The sequence below is a fragment of the Lynx canadensis genome, chromosome D2, assembly GCF_007474595.2.
Source record: "Lynx canadensis isolate LIC74 chromosome D2, mLynCan4.pri.v2, whole genome shotgun sequence".
Taxonomy (NCBI): domain Eukaryota; kingdom Metazoa; phylum Chordata; class Mammalia; order Carnivora; family Felidae; genus Lynx; species Lynx canadensis.
This window is the reverse complement of record NC_044313.2, coordinates 26,176,150-26,203,062: the sequence shown is the minus strand read 5'-3', so window position 1 is coordinate 26,203,062 and position 26,913 is coordinate 26,176,150. Positions and strand designations below refer to the sequence as shown.

Here is a 26,913-nt window from a genome sequence, read left to right as displayed (position 1 = left end):
TGGAAGCATATTTTATTACAGTCTTTTATAAAAAGTAGTCTTTTAAAAAAATGTTTATTATTTAGTTTTGAGAAAGACAGAGTGAGGAGGGGAGGGGCAGAGAGAGAGGGAGACACAGAATCTGAAACAGGATCCAGGCTCTGAGCTGTTAGCACAGAGCCCGACGCGGGGCTCAAACCCACAAACTGCAAGATCATGACCTGAACCAAAGCTGGACACTTAAGCCACCCAGGCACCCCTATAAAAAGTAGTCTTTTGGGGCGCCTGAGTGGCTCAGTGGGTTGAGTGTCTGACTTTTGATCTCAGCATCATGAGTTCAAGCCATGTGCTAGGCTCTGCACTGGGAGTGAAGCCTACTTAAAAAAAAAAAAAAAGTAGTCTTTTGACCCATTTTATACGTGTTTCATTTTGCAAGTCACCTCAAATCACTTCTGGAGATTTACAGAGAAGTATATTTTATTGCTTTACAGTCAATACTGTACATAAGGAAACCCATTCCAGTTATGCAAACCCATTCAACCATAGATACCATCAAGTTCAGCTTATTCTGAATGGATCCTTGATACTAATCACTGATTGGACTCTAGTACTAAAGTATCACTTTTCATCTTCACAATTCTTCTTTTTGAGTTGAGTACAAACATAATAGAACTTACTCATCCAAATGAGCCTTATCACTCCCTCAGGCAACAGGGAGGCAAGATGTCCTGCATGATATATATATACTGATTAGATTTTTGTTTGTGTTTTCCAATTTATTTTTATTAATAATTTTATGAAGCACAATCCTAGTTTTTTTTTTGGAAAGGAATCATTTGTTTTTGGAAGTTTTTCTTCTTTTTATCTATTACCCTAGTTTCTCTGTTCAAACACTCAAGCCCTTATTCTGTTGTTTCAGAAAAAACAAACAAAACCCTATTTAAAAGTTCTTTTAGAAAAAAAAAAAAATCACACCTATTTTTATATTCCTTAAACCTTCAACTGTATACATCTGATCCATTCACAAAGTGATAAATCCCTCAAGAATAAGTCAGAGGATATAAATAGGTTAATAACTTTCAATGACTTAGAGCTGTTCATTCATTAACACAAAACTCTCTTGCATGGAGACAATCTGTTTGAGAGAATGTGGAATAAGGTACTATGTAAGTTCTACATTTTCAAGTTGTAAGAAGGATGCCCTGAGTCCTCTCTCATGACTTTGGACAATGAGAATTTCTCTGGCTTTTCTAAGATAGGTTATCTTCCTTAGTTTGTACCAAAAACTTTTTAAGAAACTTTGACAGTGCTGTCACACTAAGAACTTCAAAAGGTGCATCCAGTTTACACACTAGCCACAGTAGGTTCTACTCAGCTGATGTTCCATTATTAATTTAATTCAGTACCATTACAAGGAGCCTCATCTCTCTTTAAGAAATGCTGAAGCACCACACAAACGCTCACATTGTCATATACCTTATTTTTTTTTAATGCTGCCTGGTGCATATATGGTCAAATGATGTTTATAAGGATGCCCAGACCATTCAGGAAGGGAAGGGTCAGTCTTTTCAATAGTGTTGAGAAAACGGGATATCCACATGAGAAAGAATGAAGTTGGATCCTTACTTTATTCCACATACAAAAGTTAACTCAAAATGGATCAAAGACCTAAACATAGGGCTAAAACTATAAAACTCTTAAAAGAAAACAGAGGAGAAAATCTTTGTTATACTGATTTTGGCAACAATTTCTTGACATGACAGCAAAATCACAGGCAACAAGAGAAAAAATAGATGGACTGGACTTCATCAAAATTAAAAACTTTTCTGCATCAAAAGACACTATTCAAGACAGTGAAAAGGCAACCCACAGAATGAGAAACAATATTTGCAAATTATATACCTGGTAAGAGATTAATGTCCAAAATATCTAAAGATATTTCATCTACAACTCAACAACAAACCAAACAACCCAGTTAAGAAATGGACAAAGGACTAAGACAAGACATTTCTCCAAATAAGACATACCATATAGATAGCTAATAAACATATGAAAGGTGCTCAACATCACCAGCCATTACGGAAATGTAAATCAAAACCACAATGAGAGGAAATGTCTGAGCGGCTCAGTTGGTTGAGCACTGGACTTAAGTGGCTGACTCTGGCTCAGGTTATGATCTCAGGGTCTGTGGGTTTGAGCCCTGCATGGGGATCCCTGCTGTCAGCACAGATACCACTTCAGATCCTCTGACGCTCTCTTTCTCTGCCCCTCCCCACCTCGCACTCTATCAAAAATAAATATTAAAAATATATATTTTTAAGCCATAATGAGATACAACCTCCCACCCATTAAAATGATCATTATCAAAATAACAACAAAAATCTTAAAATAACAAGTGTTGCCAAGGATGTGGACAAACTAGAACCCTCATGCATTGCTGGTGGAATGTAAAATGGTGCAGCCACTGTGGAAAATAATTCAGGACTTTCTCAAAAAGTTAAACATGTAATTACTATAGGATTCACCAGTTCCATTCCAGGGTATCTACCCAGAAGAACTGAGAGCAAAGACTAAAATACATACTTGTATACCAATGCTCCTAGCAGCACTACTCACAAAAGTCAAAAAGGTGGAAGCAACCCAAGTGTCCACTGATGGACGATGGATAAACAAAATGTGGCCTGTACATATAATGGAATATTATTCAGCCTTAACAAGGAATGAAATCTGATATATGCCACAACATAAAAGAAAGGTGAAAACATGCTAAGAGACATAACCAAGACCCATGGAATCATATGATTCCACTTATATGAAACATCTAGAATAGGTAACTTCACAAAAAGTAGATTAGGAGTTACAGGGGCTGAAGTGAAAAGATGATGGGAAGTTACTGCTTAATGAGTTTCTGTTTAGGATAATGAAAAAGTTGTGGAAATTGATAATGGGTTGCACGATATTGTAGATTTACTTAATGCCACTAATTATACATTTAAAATAGATAAAGTAATAAGTTTTATGTGGATTTCACCACAATAAAAAAAAGGGAGGGAAAAAGGTGCTCTACCTTGTTTGAGATGTCTTTGGTGACAGCATACCAATAATATATAATATATAATACTTCTTACTTTAGATTGTTTCTTCTCCTTTAAATGTCACTAATGACAGGAGCACCTAGGTGGCTCAGTCAGTTAAGCGTCCGACTTTGGCTCAGGTCATGATCTCATGGCTTATGAGTTTGAGCCCCACATCAGGCTCTGTGCTGACAGTTCAGAGCCTGGAGCCTGCTTCAGATTCTGTGTCTCCCTCTCTCTCTGCCCCTTCCCTGTTCACGTTTTGTCCCTCTCTCAAAAATAAATAAGCATTAAAAAAAAATTTTAAATGCCACTAATGCCAGTAAGTTTTGTGAGGATATACAATAGCTGACAGAAACATGACCTGAGTGGCCTGGACTTAAGTCCAAGTAAATACACCACGCAAAAAAAATGTTCATTTAAATGTCAAGTAAGTTGAGTCAATTCCAAAAACAATAAAACAAGATCATTGAGGGCATCTACTATGCATGACAGGATAAGATGACAGATCAAAGGTCCAGAAATAGTTCTGCTAGTAAGAGGATAATCCTCTAATTTAGCAAAAACTAGTTTCTCTTAATTTCTTCTCTGGTACTTTTAATAGCTTTATTCTATCTTCTCTCTCTGCTTTGGGCTTGTTACTGCAAAATGCTTAGGTTTGAGATAATTGGATTTCATCCCTGGTGGCTAATAACATAGCCTAGAAAGGAGAGGAGGGCAGAAAAATTCAAAAGGAGAGTCTAACATATTTTCAATTCCTCCCAAGATTTAAAAAATGCACAATTTTAGAATTTTAACAATATCTAGAACAAAGTATTTACACAGTACTCTGTGTAAATTTCCTTATGCTTACTCCTAAAAATTAAAAGAAAAACCGTGTAAAATTATCTGTATTCTAAGGATGAGGATTATATTCAAATGCAAGACAATGACTTCTCATTGAGAGATTAGTAAATAATTTCTGTTCCTGTGATAGCTCGGAGCAGCATTAAGAAACAGAACTGACCTAGGTTTACATTCTAGCTATGAATCTTAAGCCAATTTCCACGTACAATTTCTTTTACCTCTTGACTTGGAGAACTATTTGCAAAATAGAGGCAATAATCCCCACTTCAGTGGGCTGTTGTGAAGAGCCCTACACTGTGCAGGGGCACCATTCAGCTCACGTCATGGTCTCAGGGTTCGGAGTTTGAGCCCCGCATCAGATGCTGCGTTCAGCGGGGAGCCTGCTTGGGATTCTCTCTTTCTCTCCCCCTCTCTCTCTCTGTCTCTCTCTCTCCTCTTTCTGCCCTCCCTGCATGTGTGCTCTCTCAAAATAAATAAATTTAACAAAAAAAGGTACACTGTACATAAAATATATTTTATAGCACATATAGTACATGCTTAATAAATGTTCTCTTCCTCCTGACAATTTCTCAGAAAAATGGGAAGGACTGGACAGTGACCAACATCCATTAGTACTGAAATGGTAACAAAAAATAAGGAACTTACTGTTGGACTTAACAAAATGGCTCAGAACCCTAAAGGTGTTGGAGCTGGAAAAAAATTGTAATGTGCCTCTTTTTGGATCTTTGGGCTCAACAGGGGCAATAAAAAGAAAGGAAAAATAAGAAAAAAAAAAGCAGACTTCTTGACTGAAAAAGGAAAAATCAAAATGATTTAAATGAACCATAGAGGGGTGCCTGGCTGGCTCAGTTGGCAGAGCATGCTACTCTTGGTCTCCGGGTTATGAATTTGAGCCCACATTGGGTGTGAAGCCCAAACAAAACAAAACAAAACAAAACATGAACCAATCTAGAAATAATACGTCTTCATAATTGTAAACCAAGAGTCATTCTATATTTGTGAAGGTCATTAAGTAAATATTAAATCCTCCGTGGACACATACACTCTCCCTTGGGGTAAAGACTTCTGAAAATTATACATATATAATTTTGATGTTAATTCCATGAAACTTGTTGCATATTAAGTCTTTCATGCAACTGCAAAGGTCAATTACTTTCTTTCATTAAAAGAGTTTTTATTGTTTCTAAAAAGCAAATAATTTCCATGGTACTTATTAGAAGCGTATCAGTGATACCTTTGTCATAAAGGAAAAAATTTAAATTTAAATAAAAACCCTTTCTCAGAATCCATTCCTTCACCATGATCCTGCTAAATAACCCTTCACTAAAAACAGTGCTTAATTTCTTTTCTCTGTAAACATAATCTGATGCCAAATACTTTGACATATCTATTCAGAAAAAGAACTTCCAACTTTCTATTAAGTTCATGATCATCTGTAATACTTACAAAGAAAATTCAAAAACAAAGGAGTGATTAAATATTCCACTGCTATCTGTCCAACATTTCAGGTTTTTCCACAATATATAGGAATATAAATGAGTTTAAGGTTGATATTCTTCTCCTTATTCCTTAGAGTTTCCTGTATAGCTTGAGACTGGTATATCAATACTTTGGTATCACTGCATTCATCATTTTACATACATCATTATTTCCTTTAAGCCTTATACCAACAGTTTACCCTCCTTCCCCCCCAACCTGCCCCCCCCCCCTGCAAACACACACACACCTTCTTTTTCTTAAATGACTAAGGTCAATCACACTGCTTTTTCTACAACCTCATAGTCTCTAAGGTTAAGATAAAAATAAGACTAGGCCTAAACTCTGAATGTGTGGGACTTAGCCTTCAAAACAGAAATAGGATTATTCTGACTCGTTTACTCTTCGATCACTTCTTACATCCAAATTATTCTAATTTAATAGCTATTGGCTAACATTTGCTTGTAAAAGAAACCACATTTTGCAGATTAGCAGTCTGTCAGATAGTGAACTACAATCATGAGGACGTAATAGCAGTTACTTTAAGTTACTCACTGAATCAGAAAATAATTTCTCATTTGAAACCTCAGCAATAAATTTCTGGATATAATATTATAAAACTAAGTAATTAGAATATTAAAAGCAATAGAAACCACAGGTCCATTTATGTCTGTTTGCAACTTGAAAAATGAACAAGCAATAAACAACCTAAAAAAAAGTCAATTTTCCCTTTGCTTTCCATTTTTACTATTCTGTCCACTATTAACAAAAATAAATTCAGCAATATAACATTTTTAGCAGTCCTCTATACAAACAAAAACAAGGAAACAGAATTCACAAATAGTATAGCTTTACTCCCTTTATTCTATGGAGGGGAAACAGCTAGGTTAAAAACAACTTTCTTGCTCTTTCATATGTCCAAAGACCTAAATCTTTTTTGGCTTGATTTGTCCTGGGAAATGCAATCATCATTCTGATCCATCTGTCTGAAACATTTTAGCAGAAAAAGGCTAAAAGATTGCTCTCAGACAAAGACCACAAACACAAAATCTGTTGTCTAGAAAGCACCTACATTAGAGCAACTTAATAAAATAGATAACCAAAGCACCCAACAGGTCTAATTGAGGGAAAAAAAAGCCTTAAGAGAAGGGAAAAGAAAAACATATATCTGCAGAGGAAGACAAAAATATGCAAAGGACCAGTTTCTGATACACATCATGTGTATTTTTTTTCATGTGCATTTTTAATAAAAAACATAGTCCACTGCTGGTGAATGGTAAAGCTAATATAAAAGACTCAGTATTATTTAGAATCTAAACAATGACTTTCATTTATGTAACTCTTCTGTACTTGGTATACAAACTGGTTAAAGCATAATTAACGTACATACTCCCAGTAAGAGAAAATGTTAATCTACGGTATTAGATAAGGGGCTAAATACCAATACTGACATTAATTTTATAGGCAGATCTCAAGATTAAAATTAATTTAGGTCCGGGGCGCCTGGGTGGCGCAGTCGGTTGGGCGTCCGACTTCAGCCAGGTCATGATCTCGCGGTCCCTGAGTTCGAGCCCCGCGTCAGGCTCTGGGCTGATGGCTCAGAGCCTGGAGCCTGTTTCCGATTCTGTGTCTCCCTCTCTCTCTGCCCCTTCCCCGTTCATGCTCTCTCTCTGTCCCAAAAATAAATAAACGTTGAAAAAAAAAAATTTTTTTAATTAATTTAGGTCCAAGACAATCAGGAAAAATTAGCTTATGTCAACAGGTTAAGTTCTTCATTTTGGGAGTTTTAAAAATTTTATATAATAATGTCAATCTTACATAGAAATTCTATAAATAAACTAATAAAAACATTAAAAATGTATAGCTCGTGGGGTGCCTGGGTAGCTCAGTCGGTTAAGTGTCCGACTTCGGCTCAGGTCATGATCTCACTGTTCGTGAGTTCGAGCCCACGTCAGGCTCTGTGCTGACAGTTCAGAGCCTGGAGCCTGCTTCAGATTCTGTGTCTCCCTCTCTCTCGGCCCCACCCCCACTCATGCTCTGTCTCTCTCAAAAATAAATAAACCATTAAAAAAATTGTTGCCCCTGTTGAGCCCCTTTCCCTGCTCATACTCTGTCTCTCAAAAAAAAAAAAAAAAAAAAAAAAAGGGGGCGCAGTCGGTTAAGCGTCCGACTTCAGCCAGGTCACGATCTTGCGGTCTGTGAGTTCGAGCCCCGCGTCAGGCTCTGGGCTGATGGCTCGGAGCCTGGAGCCTGTTTCCGATTCTGTGTCTCCCTCTCTCTCTGCCCCTCCCCGTTCATGCTCTGTCTCTCTCTGTCCCAAAATAAATAAAAAGCGTTGAAAAAAAAATTAAAAAAAAAAAAAAAAGGATAAATGCTAAAAAAAAAAAAAAAATTAAAAAAATGTATAGCTCGTACAAGGACAGCTGATGATAAACAAGATCTCTGAAAGCTTGCATTCAGATGAGATGAAGATAATGAGGTTCCCATCAGAATGGATTATGCTACTGAACACTCTATGACACATTTCATTCAGGGAAATAAATGTACCAAACTACAAGCAAAATCATAAAATTTTTTAAAAGTAATAAAAGTTAGGCAATTATTTCTATTTAAACAAACAACCAACCAACCAACCCGGGGCACCTGGGTAGTTCAGTCAGTTAAGCATCCCACTTTGGCTCAGGTCATGCATGATCTTGTGGTCTGTGAGTTCAAGCCCAGAGTCAGGCTCTATGCTGACAGCTCAGAGCCTGGAGTATGCTTCGATTCTGTATCTCCCTCTCTCTCTGCCCCTCCCCTTCTCGCTCTCTTGCTCTCTCTCAAAATAAATAAATAAACTTAGAAAAAATTTTAAATAGTAACAATTCCTTTAAAAATCACCTTTAGGGGCGCCTGGGTGGCGCAGTCGGTTGAACGTCCGACTTCAGCCAGGTCACGATCTCGCGGTCCGTGAGTTTGAGCCCCGCGTCGGGCTCTGGGCTGATGGCTCAGAGCCTGGAGCCTGTTTCTGATTCTGTGTCTCCCTCTCTCTCTGCCCCTCCCCCGTTCATGCTCTGTCTCTCTCTGTCCCAAAAATAAATAAACGTTGAAAAAAAAAATTTTTAAAAAATCACCTTTAAGGGGCGCCTGGGTGGCTCAGTTGGTTGAGCGTCCGACTTCGGCTCAAGTCATGATCTCACGGTCTGTGGGTTCGAGCCCCACGTCGGGCTCTGTGCTGAGGCTCAGAGCCTGTGCTCAGAGCCTGGAGCCTGCTTCGGATTCTGTGTCTCCCTCTCTCTCTGACCCTCCCCCCTTCATGCTCTGTCTCTCTCTGTCTCAAAAATAAACATTAAAAAAAAAATAAAAATCAACAATTTAAATAAATAAATAAATAAATAAATAAATAAATAAATAAAAATCACCTTTAAATTTAAATCTCCCTCATTCTCATGCATTCACTAAAACTGAAAGCTGGTAAGTTCTTAGCAGGAGAAAAAAGAAATCAGTAAAACTGATAAACCTCTTGCTAGACTGAAGGAAAAAAAAAAAAAAAAGACACAAATTACCAGTATCAGGAATGAAAAATACAACAGTACTACAGATCTTACAGACATCAAAAGAATAATAATAATATAATGAATATTATGCCAATAAATTTAAAACTCAGTGAAATGGACACAAACTATCAAAACTGATTTAAGAAGAAACAGAAACTCTGACTAGCCCTATGTTTAAAAGTTGAATGCATAATTTAAAACATTCCCACAAAAATAACTCCTGGCCCAGACAGTTTTACTATTAATTCTATCAAATACTTAAGGAAAAAATAATGTCAATTCTACCCAAACTTTGAGAAATAGTAAAGGGGAACAATTCCCAAACTCATTTTATGAGGCCAGCATTACGCCAAAACCAAAATTCAAGAGACATTACAAGACAACTATAAACCAATGCTCCTCATGGACAAAACGCAAAAATCCTCAACAAAATAGCAGCAAATCAAATTTGCCAATACACAGAATAGTACTTAAGCAAGTAGTATTTACTCCAGGAATGCAAAGTTGGTTTAACATTCAGAAATCATTCAGTGTAATTCATCCTTGGATCTTCTCAACAGAGGCAGAAAAACATTTGATGAAATTTAGCAATCACTCATGTTAAAACTCCCAGAAAACTAAGAATAAAAGGAAACTTTCCAACCGATAAAAAGCATTTACAAAAAACCTACAACTAATATTACACTTAATGGTGAAAAACTGAACATTCTCTCTCCCTAAGATCAAGAATACAGTAAAGAGGTCCATTCTCAACACCTCTATTCAACATAGTACTAAGGTTTTAGTGCAAGAAGGCAAAAAAAAATTTTTAGTAAGATATAAAGATTAGAAAGAAAAGTGATTTGCAGATAATCTGATTATATATGTAGATAACTCTAAGAAGTGTATAAAAGAACTACTAGAACTAATAAGTGAATTTAGAAAGTCACAGGATTCAAAGACAATATACAAAAATGAGCTGCTATTTCTAAATGCCAGCAACAAAATAATAGAAAATGAAATTTCAAACACCATTTACAACTACATAAAAAATAGGAAATACTTAACAGATAAAAATGTATAAGACCTTTATACCAAAAAAGACAAAACATTGCTAAGAGATACTAAAAAAGATTAGGTAAATGGCACAATGTATCATGTTCCTGGACTCGAAGACTCAATGCAGTTAAGATGTCAATTCTCTACAAACTGGTCAAGAAATCATCTTGGGGTGCTGGGTGGCTCAGTTGATTCTGGCTCAGGTCATGATCTCATGATTTGTGAGTTTGGGCCTGACATCAGGCTCTGCACTGAGTGTAGAGCCTGCCTAAGATTCTCTCTTTACCTCTCTCTTCTCTCTGCCCTTCCCCTGCTGCACGGTTTCACTCTCTCAAAAATAAATGCATAAACTTAAAAAAAAAAAAGAACTTCTACAACTCAACAAAAAAACAACCTGGGGCACCTGGGTGACTCAGTTGGTTAAGTGTCCGACTCCTGACTTCGGCTCAGGTCATGATCTCACGGTTCATGGGTTCAAGCCCCACAACAGGCTCTGCACTGACAGTGTGGAGCCTGCTTGGGATTCTCCTCCCCCACCCGCCCCTCCCTCGCTGGCGTGCACGCTCTCTCTCTCAAAATAAACTTAAAAAAAAAAAAAGATTGCCTTTTTAAAAAACTTTAAAAATAAAAGGACAAACAACCCAATTAAAAGATAGGCATCTGAATAGGCACTTCACAAAAGAAATTAAGTAGCCAATAACCACGTGAAGATTTTCAACATCACTATTTATCAGGAAATACAAAGTAAAATCACAGTGATAACACTACACGTTCACCTGAATGGCTAAAATTCAAAGGACGGACAATATCAAACATAAAAAAAGCTGGAGCAAGCAGAATTCTCATGTTTCCTGGGTGAGACTTTAAAATGGCATGACTACTTTGAAAAACCATTTGTTTGTTTCCTATAAGGTAAACATATAATCTGGCAATTGTACTCCTAGGCATTTACCCAGAGGAAATAAGAATATACACCCACAAAAAGACTTGTAGTATACTATTGTTCGTAGCAGTTTTATTCACAATAGCCCAAAATGAAACGACTCAAAGGTCCATCAACAGATAAATGAATAAACAAATTGTATACAGGTATCCCCTACTTTTTGAAAGTTCAAGTTATGCCACTTAACCTTGACAAATGACCTATATTTGTACCTGTTTTTGCTAACTGAAATAAATCTGAAGAGGATTTTTGCTTTTATGAAAAAAGCGAAAAGCAAAACTGGCATTCAGCATTTGTTTTGCAGCCAGCCCTTGCAGAGGCAGTTCATACCACAAGCACCAAGAGTGGCTCCGTGACACTCCTTCCCTGTGACTTAATATCTTAGCATCAAGCCACCATGACTTTCAATTGTGTCTGTAAGCTACTGTGCTTTAGCTCAATTTATTTTGTGTATTCATTAGCAACATGTGTTTTACAGTATCAGAAAAGCCTAAGAACAGTTATTTTGAGGATCTGGAAATGCCCCCAATTTTCTTCCATATAAATTAAGGGTAACTGTTTCTTCGCTTTACGACATTTCAGCTTACAAATAGTTTCAGAGAACACTCTACTTTCAGATAGCAGGGAAAACCTATGCACATGCAATGGACTACTACTTGGCTTCCTCCTCCAAAAAAAAGTAAAGTTTAAAGAGAAACAGGATAATTTTATAATGTTGATGGGTTAAAATCACTAGTAATAAGACTTACTGGTATTATGGTCTGAAAGGAATACACCATTTCTGTAGTATTCTTCACAAATGTGCGTTAATACTTCATCATGTGAAAAAACATCAGACAAACCCAAACTGTAGAAGATTCTACAAAAGTATCTAACCAAAAGTGTCAAAGTAATGAAAGACGGGACTGTCACAGAAGACACTAAGGAAAAATGAGAACCAAATGCAATGTGGGATCTTAGACTGGGTTAAAGAATATTAGTGGGAAATTTTGCAAAAACTGAATAAAGGCTATATTTCAATTAGTAGTATTGTACTAATGTTAATTTCTTAGTTCTTATAATTGTACTGTGGTCAACTATATTAAATAAGAGGTCACCATCAGAAGAGAATAGAGGCTGGGGCATCTGGGTGGCTCAGTCAGTTGAACATCCAATTTCAGCCTACATCATGATCTCACAGTTCATGGGTTTGAGCCTGATGTTAGGCTTTGTGGTGGCAGTGAAGAGCCTGCCTGCTTCGGATTCTCTGTCTCCCTCTCTCTCTGCCCCTCCCTGCTCGCTTGCTGTCTCAAACAAAACAAAACAAAACAAAACAAAACATTAACAAAAAAAAAAAGAGAAGGGGTGCCTGGGTGTCTCGGTTGAGCATCTAACTTTGGCTCAGGTCATGATCTAACAGTTCATGGCTTCGAGACTCACATCAGGCTCTGTGCTAACCGCTCAGAGCCTGGAGCCAGCTTCGTTCGGTTTCTGTGTCCCCTTCTCTCTCTCTGGCCCTCTCCTGCTTGCGCTTGCGCTCTCTCTCTCTCTCTCTCGGTCTCTCTCTCAAAAATAAATAAACTTTAAAAAATCTTTTTTACAAGAAGAGAATAGAAGCCAACTATTATTTTTGCAGCTCTTTCATAAGTCTAAAATTATTTCAAAATAAAGTTTTAAAATGTTGAGGGTAAGAAAAAAGGAAGAATGAACTGCTTACTGACAGACAAAAAACATCATTAATGAATCACAAAAACATTATGTTGAGCAAAAGAGGCCAGACACAAGAGTATATACTGTATGACTCCATTTACATGAAATTCTGAAAAGGGCAAAATTAATCTACAATGATGAAAAGCCCTGAGGCAAATGGCAGGGTAGAGGGCAGAACTGACTTCAAAGAGGCAATGAGGGAACTTTTTGGAGTGATGGAAATATCCTTTATCCTAATTGTGGTGGTAGTTACACATGTATACATTTTGTCGAACTAAATATATATACCTAAAATGCATGTGTTTTACCATATGTAACTTACTATTATTTTAAAATTAAAAACATAAGTTCATATTTAAAAGTATTCCACTTGGTCTTTCCTTTCAGCAGTGCGCAGCAGCAAGATGGTGCAAATTTCCAAGAAGAGGAAGTCTATTGCTGATGGCATCTTCAAAGCTGAACTGAATGAGCTTCTCACTTGGGAGCTGGCTGAAGATGGCTACTCTGGGGTTGAGGTCCAAGTTACATCAACCGGGACAAAAAATCATTATCCTGGCCACCAGGACACAGAATGTTCTGGGTGAGAAGGGCTGGCGGATCCGAGAATCGGCTGCTGTGGTTCAGAAAAGATTTGGTTTCCCTGAGGGCAATGTAGAGCATTATGCTGAAAAAGTGGCCACAAGAGGTCTATGTGCTATTGCCCAGGCAGTCTCTGTATTACAAACTCCTAGGAGGCCTCCTTGTGTGGAGGGACTGCTATGGTGTGCTGTGATTCATCATGGTGAGTGGAACCAAAGGCTGTGAGGTCATGGTGTCTGGGAAGCTCCAAGGACAGTGGGCTAATCCATGAAGTTTATGGATGGCCTGATGATTCACAGTGGGGACCCTGTTAACTACTACTTTGACGCTGGTGTGTGCCCTGTGCTGCTTAGACAAGGTGTGCTGGGCATCAAAGTGAAGATCATGCTTCCCTGGGACCCAAGTGGTAAGACTGGCCCTAAGAAGCCCCTGCCAGATCATGTGAGCACTGTGGAACCCAAAGATGAGATCCATCCCACCACCCCCATCTCGGAACAGAAGGGTAGGAAGCCAGAGCTGCCTGCTGTGCTGCAGCCGGCACCCACAACATAACAGGGTCTCCTCTCCTGGGCAGCTGAACCTGGAGTTTGGATTTTGCCCTGTAAAGACCTGTAATAAAATCTTCGAAAAAGAAAAAAAAAAGTATTCCACTTGAATAGTGCATATTTTTATACTGGGTAAACAAATACTATGATTTTTTTTTTTAGTTTTTAATTAATTAATTTTAAGTTTTTATTTTAATCACCCAGTGCTCATCATAACAAGCGCAGTCCCTAATCTCCATCCCCTATTTTACCCGTCCCTTCCTTTATCCTCCTCTCCTCTGGCAACCATCAGTTTGTTCTCTAAAGGTAAAAGTCTGTTTCTTGGTTTGTTTGTCTTTTTTCCTTTGCTCATTTGTTTCTTAAATTCCACATGAGTGAAATCCTATGGTATTTGTCTTTCTCTGACTTATTTCACTTAGCATTATATGCTCTAGCTCCATCCACGTCATTGCAAATGGCAATATTTCATTCTTTATGATGACTGAATAATATTCCATTGTGTGTGTGTGTGTGTGTGTATACACACACATATACACATACCACATCTCCTTTTTCCATTCATCAGTCGATGGGACACTTTGGCTGCTTTTCATAATTTGGCTATTATAAATAATGCTGCTATAAACATAGAGGTGCATGTATCCTTTGAATTAGTGTTTTTGTATTCTTTGGGTAAATATCTAGTAGTGTAATTCCTGGATTTTAAGTTTGAGGAACCTTCATACTATTTTCCACATTGGCCGCACAGGTTTGCATTACACCAATGCACAGGGGGGATCCTTTTTCTCCACATCCTCGCCAACACCTGTTGTTTCTGTGTTTTTTGTTTTAGCCATTTTGACAGGTGTGAGGTAATATGTCACTGTAGTTTTGATTTCCATATCCTTGGTGATGAGTATGTTAAGCATCTTTTCATGGGTCTGTTGGTTATCTGTATGCCTTTGGAGAAATGGTTGTTCATGTCTTCTGCCCATTTTAAATTAGATTATTTGTGTTTTTATCGCTTCTCGGCCTTTTGGCTAAGATCAAGTGTAGATTATTTGTGTTTTAGATGTTGAGTTTTATAAGTTCTTTATATATTTTGGATACTAACCCTTTATCAGATGTCATTTGGAAATATCTTCTCCCATCCAGTAGGTGCCTTTTAGTTTTGTTGACTGTTTTCTTCGCTGTGCAGCAGCTTTTTATTTTGACGTAATCCTCATAGTGTATTTTTCCTTTTGTTTCCCTTGCCTTAGGGGACCTATCTAGAAAAATGTTGCTAAGGCCAATGTCAGAGAAATTACTGCCTGTGCTCTCTTCTAGGATTTTTATGGTTTCAGATCTCAAATTTAGGTCTTTTTTTTTTTAAGTTTTTTAATTTATTTAAGTTTTTATTTTAATAAAGTATAGTGATTCTTAAACTGACATATTAAAACTCATGTACCCAAATTGTTCATTCAATATATATTTTTATTGGGCACCTACTACATGCCAAGTTTGGCAACACATCGGATATAAACGTGAAAAGAAAGCCCTTGCCCTTAAAGAACTCACAGGCCAATGGGGAGACAGGCAAGCAAACAAGAGCTGCAAATGATATATAAGTTGCTCTTAGGAAATGATGTACTAAGGTGTCAGGACTACAGAGAAGACAATGTCTCAGATGAGGTTTCAGAAAGAATACAGATCCTTTCCAAGAACTTATCCTGTGAGGCTATTACACTTATTCCAATGATGTTTATCCCAAAATACTCAAAGCTTTCAAAAAACACTTCTTTTAATCTTGTCTCCATACTTCATGGCACATTGTTCTGGTGAAAAGTCCTTAGCACTTCAAGGGTGTGAGGTTTTTTAAATAACAAGTTATTCTCAGATAAATTTAATGTATACCATTCTGGAAAACAGGTGACAGTATAAAGCCAATAAACTTGTTTCCCTATGTGCTTTATGAAGGCAGCACCATAAGACTAACAATGTTTTTCATCCAACATTGAACTATTGAAATGAGGTACAGTCTCTCAAGGGGGACTACTTAAAGTAGTCCTTTTGAGGGCTTAATTCCTGGTTTGTTTGTTTAAGGTGAGGAGCTTAGCACTTTGAAATTATACCTCACTATAAACTGTCATTATTCAAAATGATTAATTTAAACTTATCATATACATATACAGGTGTGTGTGTATACGCACTCACATATAAATGTATGCTTAGGTTTGAATCTCAGTTCAGGTATATCACAGCTAAACTTCCTTGGACAAAGTCCTTAATGTCTTATCATCTATAAAATGAAGACAATAGCAGTATCTGCCTCGTAGGGTTTTTGTAATATTAAGTAAATTATGTGAATGAGATAATCCATGTATTAAATGAGATAATCTATATAGAACATTTAGAATAGGGCTCGGCACATACTAAGCACTTAATAATTGTTAATAATTCCTATTATCTTTATATATAAATATATTAGTGTCTACAGTAAGAGTAAGCATTAAAATATGAAGTCGGATTACAAAAAAAAACAAAAAAGCAAATAAAAAGAAGAAATTATAAGGTATCTTTAAAGTTTAGAGACTAAGATTCAGTAACTTCTTCATTAAACAAGAAAATTTGTTTTTTCAATATTCTGTGGGAATAACTATATTATCTCAAAGCTCAGTAACAAAACGTGTCTGGAACCTACAGGTTTTCAATAAATCAAATTGAAATCAAAACTATTTCAATACATTGAGACTGTCTTAATAACCAAGGGGGAAAAAAAATCTGTCACTTTTGATCCCGTTAACTTCTATCTCTGTTTTAGGTAATATCTCGCCATTCCTTTCCCTTGAAAGGTAAAATTCTAGAAAGGGGAGAGATTGTAGGATTTTCTCCCAATTTGGACAGAAAGATCTACCCTGAGAAAGTACAGTATTTCCACCTGCTTTCTGACAAGTGCTCCTAAAAATGTCTGTGTCTAATTAAAAAACATAAAAGAATAAAAATGCTGTAAAAACAACTGTAAGGCAATAGAAAATCAAATTAATAACAAAGAGTATAAAGGAAAGAAAGGAAAATTCAAACCAAGGCAGTGTATATTTTTAATATATAAGTTGTCTGGTAGATGTCATGGCCACATCTATGTGTCAATTACCTATAAACTGCATGTGTTCATTTTTGCATTATTATATTATTATAACATGTATTTATTATTGTTCATTTACTAGCCTAAACTGAACATCAAATTGAGATATGAGATGGAACTCAGTTTTCTAATACTGTTATATGAAAGGTTTCTGATGATAAGTGAATTTATATATTTTAAGATTTTTGCGTAAAGACAGTATTTTTTAGAGAAAATTTCTGAAAGATTCTTTTCCAGGTGTCATGGCAGTACACACATGCATGCACATACATATATGAATATGCACTCAACTCAGTCCTCCACCCCTAGTACTTCTTAAATTAAATGACATTTTCACCAGATGCAAATATTTCAATAAAAACATCCTAAGTTCTGAAAATATCTTGCAACTAATGACTAATACATTGATTATTTTAAATATATATCAGAGACAGGAAGGGAGAAACAGCACAGTGCTGTGTTTAAAGTCTATCTGATAATGAACAAAGCGAACAGCTCTAATTTTTAAAAACGTCTTTACATAGCATATTTGCAATCCATTTGTCTTAAGAATAACATTAAAAATTTTAGCTGATAAAAGTTTTCCTTAGGTAGAGCAAAAGATACAAAATTCCATCCGTGAAGAATAGTTCAATAAAGTAAAAGCCAAAAGTGCCCTAATATACACATTAATGTATAATGTCACTGCATTATTTCTTACCAGGGTGTCTAAAGTAATTTAGCTCTACTTATCTTTACCATCTAAATCTCAGGATAACTGGTAATTTCAATAGTCATAAATATCAATGGAAGGAGCTTTGATAACAAGAGCTTCTTGTAGCTAAATATATGATTAAATCAAGGAGTGTTTATTAATTGCCTGCTGTAGACCCACTGTGTTATGTCTAAACCAGAAGTTCTTAAGCAATCAAAAAGTGCTACTCACCAGCAAGTGTGTAATCCATATCAAAACCAAAACACTTTATTTTTTCCATGGCTAAACTTCGGTTCACAAACACCCTAAAACAAGGAGCAAAAAATAATATCTCAATTAATACTGAGACAAACCAAAAAAAAATTCCTAATTTAATGAAATTATTTGGCTATCTTTCTAGATTTTTTCTTCACTTAAACACCAATACTTAGATTCATAAAAAAAATCATTCAAGTCTTTCTTATACCATAAGTGAAATCAGGTAGTATATGGAAAAACATGTATTTTCTTATTGTGTCTTGGTGTTAACAATGCCACGTGAAGATTTCAGAGATTTCTCCTTTTCTAAGTCTGACCCACCAAGATAAGTTTATGCCTGAGATTTTATAATACATTCACTCATTCATTTGTAATTTATTTAATAAGCAGAGGCTCATTTAAAGCCTACCATGTGCCAGATACTAAAGATATAAATATATATAGATTCATTCCAATATTGAATGCCTACTTTATCCCCAACAAGGTACATGATACACAGTGAACAAAAGAGTACCTGCCCTCATGGAACCTCTATTTTAATTTGCAATCTCTATCCTTGAGGAAATTCAGCCTAGCAGGAGAAAGACTTATACACAAATAATTTTAGCAATTCAATAATTGCTATACAATAAGACAGAGGAGACAGCACCAGTTCTTTGGGGACCAGAAGAGATGCCTGAGCTGAATCTTAAGCAATCAGTAGAAGTTTTCCATTTGGACAAAGCAAGAAAGGCAATCCAGGCAGATTAATCAGGCCAGGACAAGGTTTATAGTGAACTATAAAAACATTTACAGTGGCTGGAGTTGAGGGAGTTTGCTTTGGTTTTGCTTTTCCGTTTGTTTTTGCAAAAGGAGGTTTTCCAGAAGGTCAGGGGTAGGAGGGAAAGGGCAATAAAAGCTATGAAACTAGAGGTACCTGGGTGGCTCAGCAGGTTAAGCATCAGATTCTTGATTTAGGCTCAGGTCAAGATCTCGTGGTTGATGAGATTGAGCCACGCATTGGGCTCTAGGCTGACCCTGTGGAACCAGCTTGGGATTCTCCCTCTCCCTTTGCCCTTCCCCCGCTCTTGCTCTCTACCTCAAAATAACTAAATAAATATTAAAAAAAAAAAAAAAAAAAAAGCTAAAAGGTTAGGAGTCAAAATCACGAAGATTCTGTATGCCACGTTAAAGTATGGACTTTATTGGGCAGACAAGGACAAATTACAGATTTTGAAGAAATGAAATAATCAGTTTCAAATTTCAGAAATCATTTTTGAAGACACAGGGAAAAAACTATAAAAGCATGGTAAATCATCAATCACCATGATGATATTCTGGGGTAAGTTCTAATTATTTCTGAAAATAAAAAAATCCTTTCCATCTGATCCCCAGCTTGATAGCCTCTTATTATCAAACCTTTTCTTTGCCTTCATTTTATAAGTGACTGTGAGAAATAAGAATGCTACAAATCACCTAGAAAAATTGATAAAAATAAAGATGCCTGGTCTGGGCTCCCCTATTAATGATGTATAGGTCAATAATCTCCCAAGAGGAGAGACTGTACCAGGGGATACAAAAGACTCCACTGGGCACAAAAAGAAGATACTAGATCTTCTACTGATACTTCATCACCTAAAAATGTTGAATTTACGTATGTTTTCTACTATATATAAGTAAGGACAAGAGTACAGGAAGGGATGAATGTTCTACATTTTAACTGATGGGATACTGAAGAGTTTGGGAATCAATGATTTAGGCAGTGATATTTTAAATTAAAAAAAAATTTTTTAAGTTTATTTATTTTGAGAGAGACAGAGGCAGTGTGAGTGGGAGAGGGACAGAAAGAGAGGGAGAGAGAGAGAATCCCAAGCAGACTCCATACTGCCAGCACAGAGCCCGATGCAGGGCTCAAACCCACGAAACTGTGAGATCATGACCTGAGCCGAAACCAAGAGTCATATACACTTAACAAACTGAGCCACCCATGTACCCCATAATTTTTTTTTTTTACTCTTCAGCAACTCATATATTACTATTTTAAATTTTAACAGAGAACTTTTCCTCTCATCTCAGAACGTATATATGAATTCTAAATGCAGCTCTATAAAACCCTTAGTTCCTGAGAACTAAATCCTGAGAATTAATGCCAGTATTGGTATTTAGCTCCTTATCTCTGTAACACTGTAGATTAACACTCTATTTCTCTAATGGGATTATGTACATCAATTATGCTTTAACTACTTTATCTACTAAGTACAGATGAGTTGTATATGAAAGTCATTGTTTAGAATCTAGGTAATACTGAGTGCTGTATATTAGTTTTGCCACTGACCAATGGTGAACCATGTTTTATATAAAAAGTACCTATCAGGCCTATTAATAATTCATCTCTTACCCTAAATTATTGTAAAAATGTTCTTTGCACATGATGTATATCTAAAACTAGTCCTTTGCATTTTTGGTTTCCTCTGCAGATACGTATTTTTCTTTTCCCTTTTCTTGGGGCTTCTTTTCCCTTGATTAGACCTGTTTGGTGCTCTGGCTTCCTATTTTAAGTTGCCTTAATATAGGTCCTTTCTTATGGATAGGAGGGGGATAGAAGACTAGTGGGTAGCTGAAAGATACAAGGAACTACAAGATAAATGACACCCATCCAAATTTTTTAAACACCCCCATAACCACAAATATATCACCAAGACCCTTCCACCACTTCATCAAATGTCACCCTGCTTTTACTAATAAAAGCATCTACTTTATCATCACCTTTTCCCAGTTACATAAATCCTTCTGAAGGCAGCACAAGAGGGAGAAGACACAAAGTAATGATTCTAACTCTGGAAACCAAATGTTGCCACTGAAGCTTAAGCTTTTCAAACACACTCTCCGTTCAGGCCAGAGGCCAACTGCATCAAATCCTTGATCAGAGCCCAAACAGCTGACATGCCTAAAATATTCTATGGGAATTCAGGCAGGAACGGACTGGGAAGATTATTCTTCCTGGTGATACAACCCAGGAGGGATATACGTTGGGCCACATAATAAAAGAAACAGCTTTGTTTCTGATAGAAGAATGATGTGAGCCGGTTTCAGACAGAGCTAAAATCACAGGGAAAAAACCCAGACTTTGCTAATATCGTTCAATCAGTGCTACACGTAGAAAGAAACTACCAACAGACCCAGCAAAATAGCTTACCACAGTTTCTTTCTTGGTCAGAAGAAAAATTAAGCCTGTACTCCTCATCACATTTTTTTAAGGATACGAAGATCATAATGCCCCTTAAGGATTATCCATACAAACTCTTGGAATCACATATATTGGGAATATGAAAATCTATTGTTTTGCCAAAATAATCACAGCTAAATATCCATCAAATTGCACTCTTTCCTCTTTGATTAACTTGTCACTTTATTCAATCAGCACATTTGTTGAAAGCCTGGTACAAGGCTGGTACCACTATGTGACATATTCCCAAAGCTGTTCTTCAGGGAGTAGCCTAAGTGAGAAAAGACTTTTTAGATGCCTAATCTTAGGAAATAAGATGCTCTATGAAGATCTTCCACCAAATACCCCTTTTATCTTTCCTTTTTCATTCAAAATAAGTAACCTCATTCACAGAAACAATTCCTGAATTTAAGAAAGAAACCATCACTTCTGTCTCCCCTTCTCATTTCTATTATGAAACAAAAGAAAAACTTCACATAGATTTTCATCTCTTCTTCCCCTAACTTATGCTATAAAAACATGGGAGGAAAAGGCAATAGGGAATTAAATCTAATTCATGTGCAAACATCTAAAGTGTAATAAGTAAAGTTATAATGACAAAAGGGAACAGGTGGATCAAAGAAAACTGTAACAATATATATGCTAAGATTTACAAAGATCATAAACAACCAAATGCTCAAAGTATGCACTGACTTCAGAAGAGAGGCAGCCTGCAGCCAGAAATATCATGTCTCCAGGATACAGTCTTCAAGAGAAACAATCTCTTGGCCTGAAACTAATCACTATTCTTTATTATTATAACAAAACAAAGTATTAGGTGTTGTATCAATTAAAAGACTGGGTCACTGTCCCACCATATATTTATAACAAAAAGATAATATCTGCTTAGAGAACTCAAAAATTTCTATTGGTCCCAGGACCAATAGACTCTATCTATCTTTGCCAATGCCAATTTACTTGTGTCACTTTTCTAAATTATTAACCAGTGGAACACACTCCACTGTAGAGCTCCACTTCAAGAATGTGAATACAGTTGTGAAATTAACTTTCCAAAGCTTGCTTTAAATAAAACACAAACTCTCCATTCTAGAAAGCGTGACTGACCTAAGCATCCAACCTTACAATGCAATTATCAGGCAGAAATTCCTACATAGTAAGGCATTTGCAAGATACAGATTTGAGCATTAACAAGAGAAATGATCTTTAGGAAAGAACACATAGGAGCACTATAAAACCAGGCACAGATTTCAGCAGAAACACAAATAACAGCTTTTATCATCATATTCCACTACAATAAGGCATAAAACTTAAAGAAATTCTATCCAAGTAAATATAGATATTAACCATAAGAAATAAGACTAATTGCTTTAAGAACAGAGATCTAATATCCTCATGGTTAAGGAACGTGAACATGCAATTTACTAAATTTTTTTAGTAAACTCTTAGTGGTTTTGAGATTTAACTCATAATTCAAAGCAGCATTACCTCATCTGTCACTGGTTGCCGTTCTGCAATGTGTGAAACTATGAGTCAATTAGTTCTTGAAGTCACATAACAAAATTCTTCTTCAAGTCCCTAGTACAATTTATTTTTGTGTAACTTGAACCTAACTTCAAAAAGACTGTTTTGGTCTGAATCAATTCCCTCTAACAACACGTATCTTCTGAGACAGTGTTGGAGAAAACTCTTCTGTGTCTAATTTAACTTGTCATTGGATATCACTGTTGCCCCACACAAATCCATTTGGAATAGAGTTTCTTTGGCGATGGTGAACTTTATCCCTAGCTCCTCCCCCCCGCCTACGAGTCACAATTTCCTGGCCAAGGGCCCAACAACAGTTACTGCAACAACAAATGAGACTAAAGATACAAGTACAAAATCTTGGGTATATTTTGGTTATGGGTTTGTGTAATAATATACTCAAAGTCTGTTGCAATCAAAGAAAAGAAGTTACAAGTGCTTTTTTGAGAGTGCAAATTTAGATTATGAACCAAACAATGTCTCTCTGTGAGTGACTACGTGTGTATGTTTACTTAATAAAAATATGCTACAGTGTGGATTTCTGCTGAAAATCTAATTTAGTGTCTTTCTTCCCAAATTAATTTCTATTTCTGCTTTTGGCATTCTCATTTTACCACTCAAGCCTAAAATCTAGTTAATATCTTTTTACTCTTTCCTCTCCCTCAAATCCATATTATCTCATGTGCCTTAATTTAAATTTTCAAATGTCTATGGAATCCAGATCATCCATTTCATACTGCTAACAATTTGTCCAGGTCCTTATTAACTCATTAACTCTTAGCAATCACCTACGAATTGCTCTGCCTGCACAGTAATGGCCAGATTGACTGCTTTCAAGTAGTGTTACCCAAAGAGTGGTATGTAATCTACAGACGAATGCTGGCCTGTGAATAGTCGTTACTAACCCATGACATGACACATACAGAAATTGCAAGTATTTAGAAACTTTTATAGCAAATGTGAAAATTTTACATTTGTTGAATGTAATAATAAAAAATGTAGGGGTGGGTGCCTGGGTGGCTCAGTCGGTTAGAAACCTCACGCTCTCTCTCAAAAAACATACATTAAAAAAAAAAGTAAACTTACACATCTCCTCATTTTCCTAGTAATTCATTTTTATTATATTTTATAAACGTATACTTCGACAAGATTAGAATTAAAACAAAAAAAACTGGTCCCTCATCACTGATAATTTAAGAAGCACTGTCCTAAAGCTCAAACTCTTAAAGCCCATGTTGCTTTCCTACTTAATAACCTTTAGACATTCCTCCCTACCTACCCAAACTAACACGTTTCTGTATATTCCAGGAGTTCAAAGCTTTTTACCATCTTTCCAAAATCACTTTTATCTCACGTTGATCCACATCATGCAGCTTTTGCTCTAATAATCAAAATGAACTACTTGCTATTTCCTAAAGGTGCCCTGAGGCTTTGTTTATGCTGTTCCCTATACCTGAAATGTCCTCCTCAGTTATCTCTAATTTTTCAAGATGCAACAATCTCAAGTGATTTCTTCAAGAAACTATTCCGGCTATGCCACAGAACTATCTGACAGTGATGTTTCTGGGTCTCAGATTACTTTTGTACTTAGTGAAAGAGATTATAAAGTTGTAATCCATGTAAGAGGTTTGAATATTCAAATATTATTTTGGCATGTAGTATATTTTGTCACATATATAAAATATATGGGTAGTTCTCTTATTCACTAGATTATAACCTTTGTGGCCAGGATTTACTAACTTCCCAAAACCTAGCACAGGGCCCTGTAAAGAATAGAGACAATATTTAACTGAGAACTGGGTTTCTTTTGGGGGTAATAAAAGTGTTCTAAAATTAGTGGTATTGGTCGCACAACTCTGACTATCCTAAAACCACTGAATTGTACACTTTAAAAGGGTGAATTGAATGGTATGTGAACTATGTTTCTATAAAGCTGTTATTTAAAAAACATAATGCCAAGACCTGTCTTTGTCTCTATCCTTCAATAAAAAGTATGCCTGGTGATATAATATATATATATAGGTAAGAACTTTCTAATTTATGAAATGGAGTCCTAAAAATTGATATTCAAATACCAATCCTATACAGACACAACAGAAAAATTGGGGACTAGATTTTATAAAAGCAAAAATCATTTAAGTAATATTAGTTTTTGTTTTCATAAACTTCAGCCATTAATCTACTAATTTATCTGAATATTTTCTCTAAGGAACACCCTAAGGAGGGATACATTTTATTTATCACTTTATGCCAGAAGAACAGCACCCTGTGATTTAAAAGTATGAACAACAAGGACGCCTGGGTGGCTCAGTAGGTTAAGCAACCGACTTCAGCTCAGGTCATGATCTTGCAGTTCATGAGTTTGAGCCCCGCATCGGTCTGTGTCCTGACAGCTCAGAGCCTGGAGCCTGCTTCAGATCTGTCTCCCCCTCTCTCTCTGCCCTCCCCAGCTGACACTCAGTCTCTCAAAAATAAATAAACATTTAAAAAAATTAAAAAAAAAAAAAGTATTAACAACAAGGGGCGCCTGGGTGGCTCAGTCGGTTAAGCGTCCGACTCTGACTCAGGTCATGATCTCACAATTCAAGAGTGCAAGCCCCACATAGGGCTCTGTGCTGACAGCTCATAACCTGGAGCCTGCTCTGGATTCTGTGTCTCCCTATCCCTCTGCCCTTCCCTTGCTAGTACTCTCTCTCTCTCTCAAAAATAAATAGAACATTTAAAAAAGTTTTTTTAAATATTCACTTTTCTTATTCAAATACTCAATAAAAAAATGTTCCAGGGAAAAGAAGTGACTATGGTGGCATGCACAGAGCAAAATTAAAGATGATTAAAATTTAAGAGGCCATCAGTTGTAAAACTCACCCATATTATATGCCACTAAAAGCAGGGTGTGGGGGTGGGTGGAAGGGATGCCCAAGAAAAGTTAGAGCCTCATAAAGCTACAATACCACAGAGCTATACCCATAATATGAAGAAAAAGAAGAAATAAATCTACAGCACTGAAGAAACACACAAGAAAATTTGTACATCTCAGCCCTGACACAGTCTAAGGCAGGGGGGAAAAACCTCCCTTTGAGAATTTGAACAGTCATGTAGTAAGGTTGTGGTCCACATTTACATTGCTAGGATGGTTAATATTGCCCTTAGGTGACTGAAAGAAATGAAATCATCTGGAAGAACTCAACTTAATTCTAGGTGGTATATTGCTAGATGCAGCCCGATTTCAGAGATGTTTAGATGTGAAAAAAATGTGTATAAAATACTAAGAGTACTTACTGGTCATACTATCCACTAAAGCTTTCAAAGCACACTTTAAGGAGATTCTCTTTAAGGAAGAGACATTAAAATTCCTTTCACCTTCTTTCCGAAATGAAGGAACTACAGTAATGAGAGCAGATGGTGGGGAATAAAAGAGAAGACTAGCAAATGAAGAATATACAAATTAAGAGAGACACCAGAGACAATATCAGTACTTCTGAATATAAATTTACTGTTCTAGAACCTCAGTCTAAATAAATACAAATTTTTCCAATCCCTTTTTTCATATTTTCCTCTAAATTCTTTTTCATTTTTTTCTCCACAAATTTTTAAAGCAAAGACCAATGTATGGAGAATAATTTATAAAATGGAGCAAAATACAAAGGTTAAATTTTGCAGAATAAAAATAAGAAGAAAGTATGATTATCCAATGTTATTAGGCAAACTTAACAATTGTACTCACTGTGCTATAATGGAAAAGAGAGGTCAAAATCTAGAAGTTAAAATAAAAGCAAATGATAAAACTCATTTTGACCTCTTACCTAATAGAAAGCAGCACTAGTAACTCTAGTTACTCTAGAGGATCCAACAACTCTAAAGGATCAGGAAGCAATCATGACACTAGGAGAGTGCATTTTTCCTGCATAACACATCCTAAATCATCTGTATTCCCCCAAGTACATTCCCGTAAAGAAGAATAAATAATAACCTTTTTATTTACAAAATTTTAAATAAGCAAGTTGAGGAGCTTCTCAAGTCTCATCCCCCACCAACTTTATTGAGGTATCATTTACTCAACATAAAATTCACCCATTTTAAAGTTTGGTGCATTCTGGCAATCGTACACACTTATGTAACAACTACCATAATCAACCCCAAATGGTCTTTCAAGTCTCTCTTTTTTAAGATTTCATTTTTAAAGTAATCTCTATACCCAACGTGGGGCTTGAACTCAAAACCCCAAGATCAAGACTTGCATGCTTGACCAACAAGCCAGCGAGACACTCCTCCTTCATATCTTTTGGCAATATCACCCCGACTTCTGTCCCAAGCTACCACTGATTTATACTTTCTGTCACTACAGTTTTCACATAAATGGAATCAAATAAGCTATAGTTTGTGCCTGGCCTCTTTTTTCTTAGCACATTTCTGATACTCATTCATGTTGT

The 26,913-nt window shown here is 36.3% G+C and overlaps 1 protein-coding gene and 2 pseudogenes across 2 annotated transcripts in view; 2 read left to right on the top strand and 1 right to left on the bottom strand.

Moving 5' to 3' along the window:
- NT5C2 (5'-nucleotidase, cytosolic II) overlaps positions 1 to 26,913 on the bottom strand; it is a 101,044-nt gene that overhangs the window by 29,946 nt on the left and 44,185 nt on the right. For both annotated transcript variants that reach the window (XM_030334033.2, XM_030334034.2), the window contains exon 3: positions 17,731 to 17,804. In XM_030334033.2, the coding sequence (XP_030189893.1) occupies positions 17,731 to 17,804 (74 nt within the window). The remainder of the gene's footprint in view (positions 1 to 17,730; positions 17,805 to 26,913) is intronic.
- Positions 12,986 to 13,712, top strand: LOC115527664 (annotated as a pseudogene).
- LOC115527876 lies at positions 14,705 to 14,803 on the top strand (annotated as a pseudogene).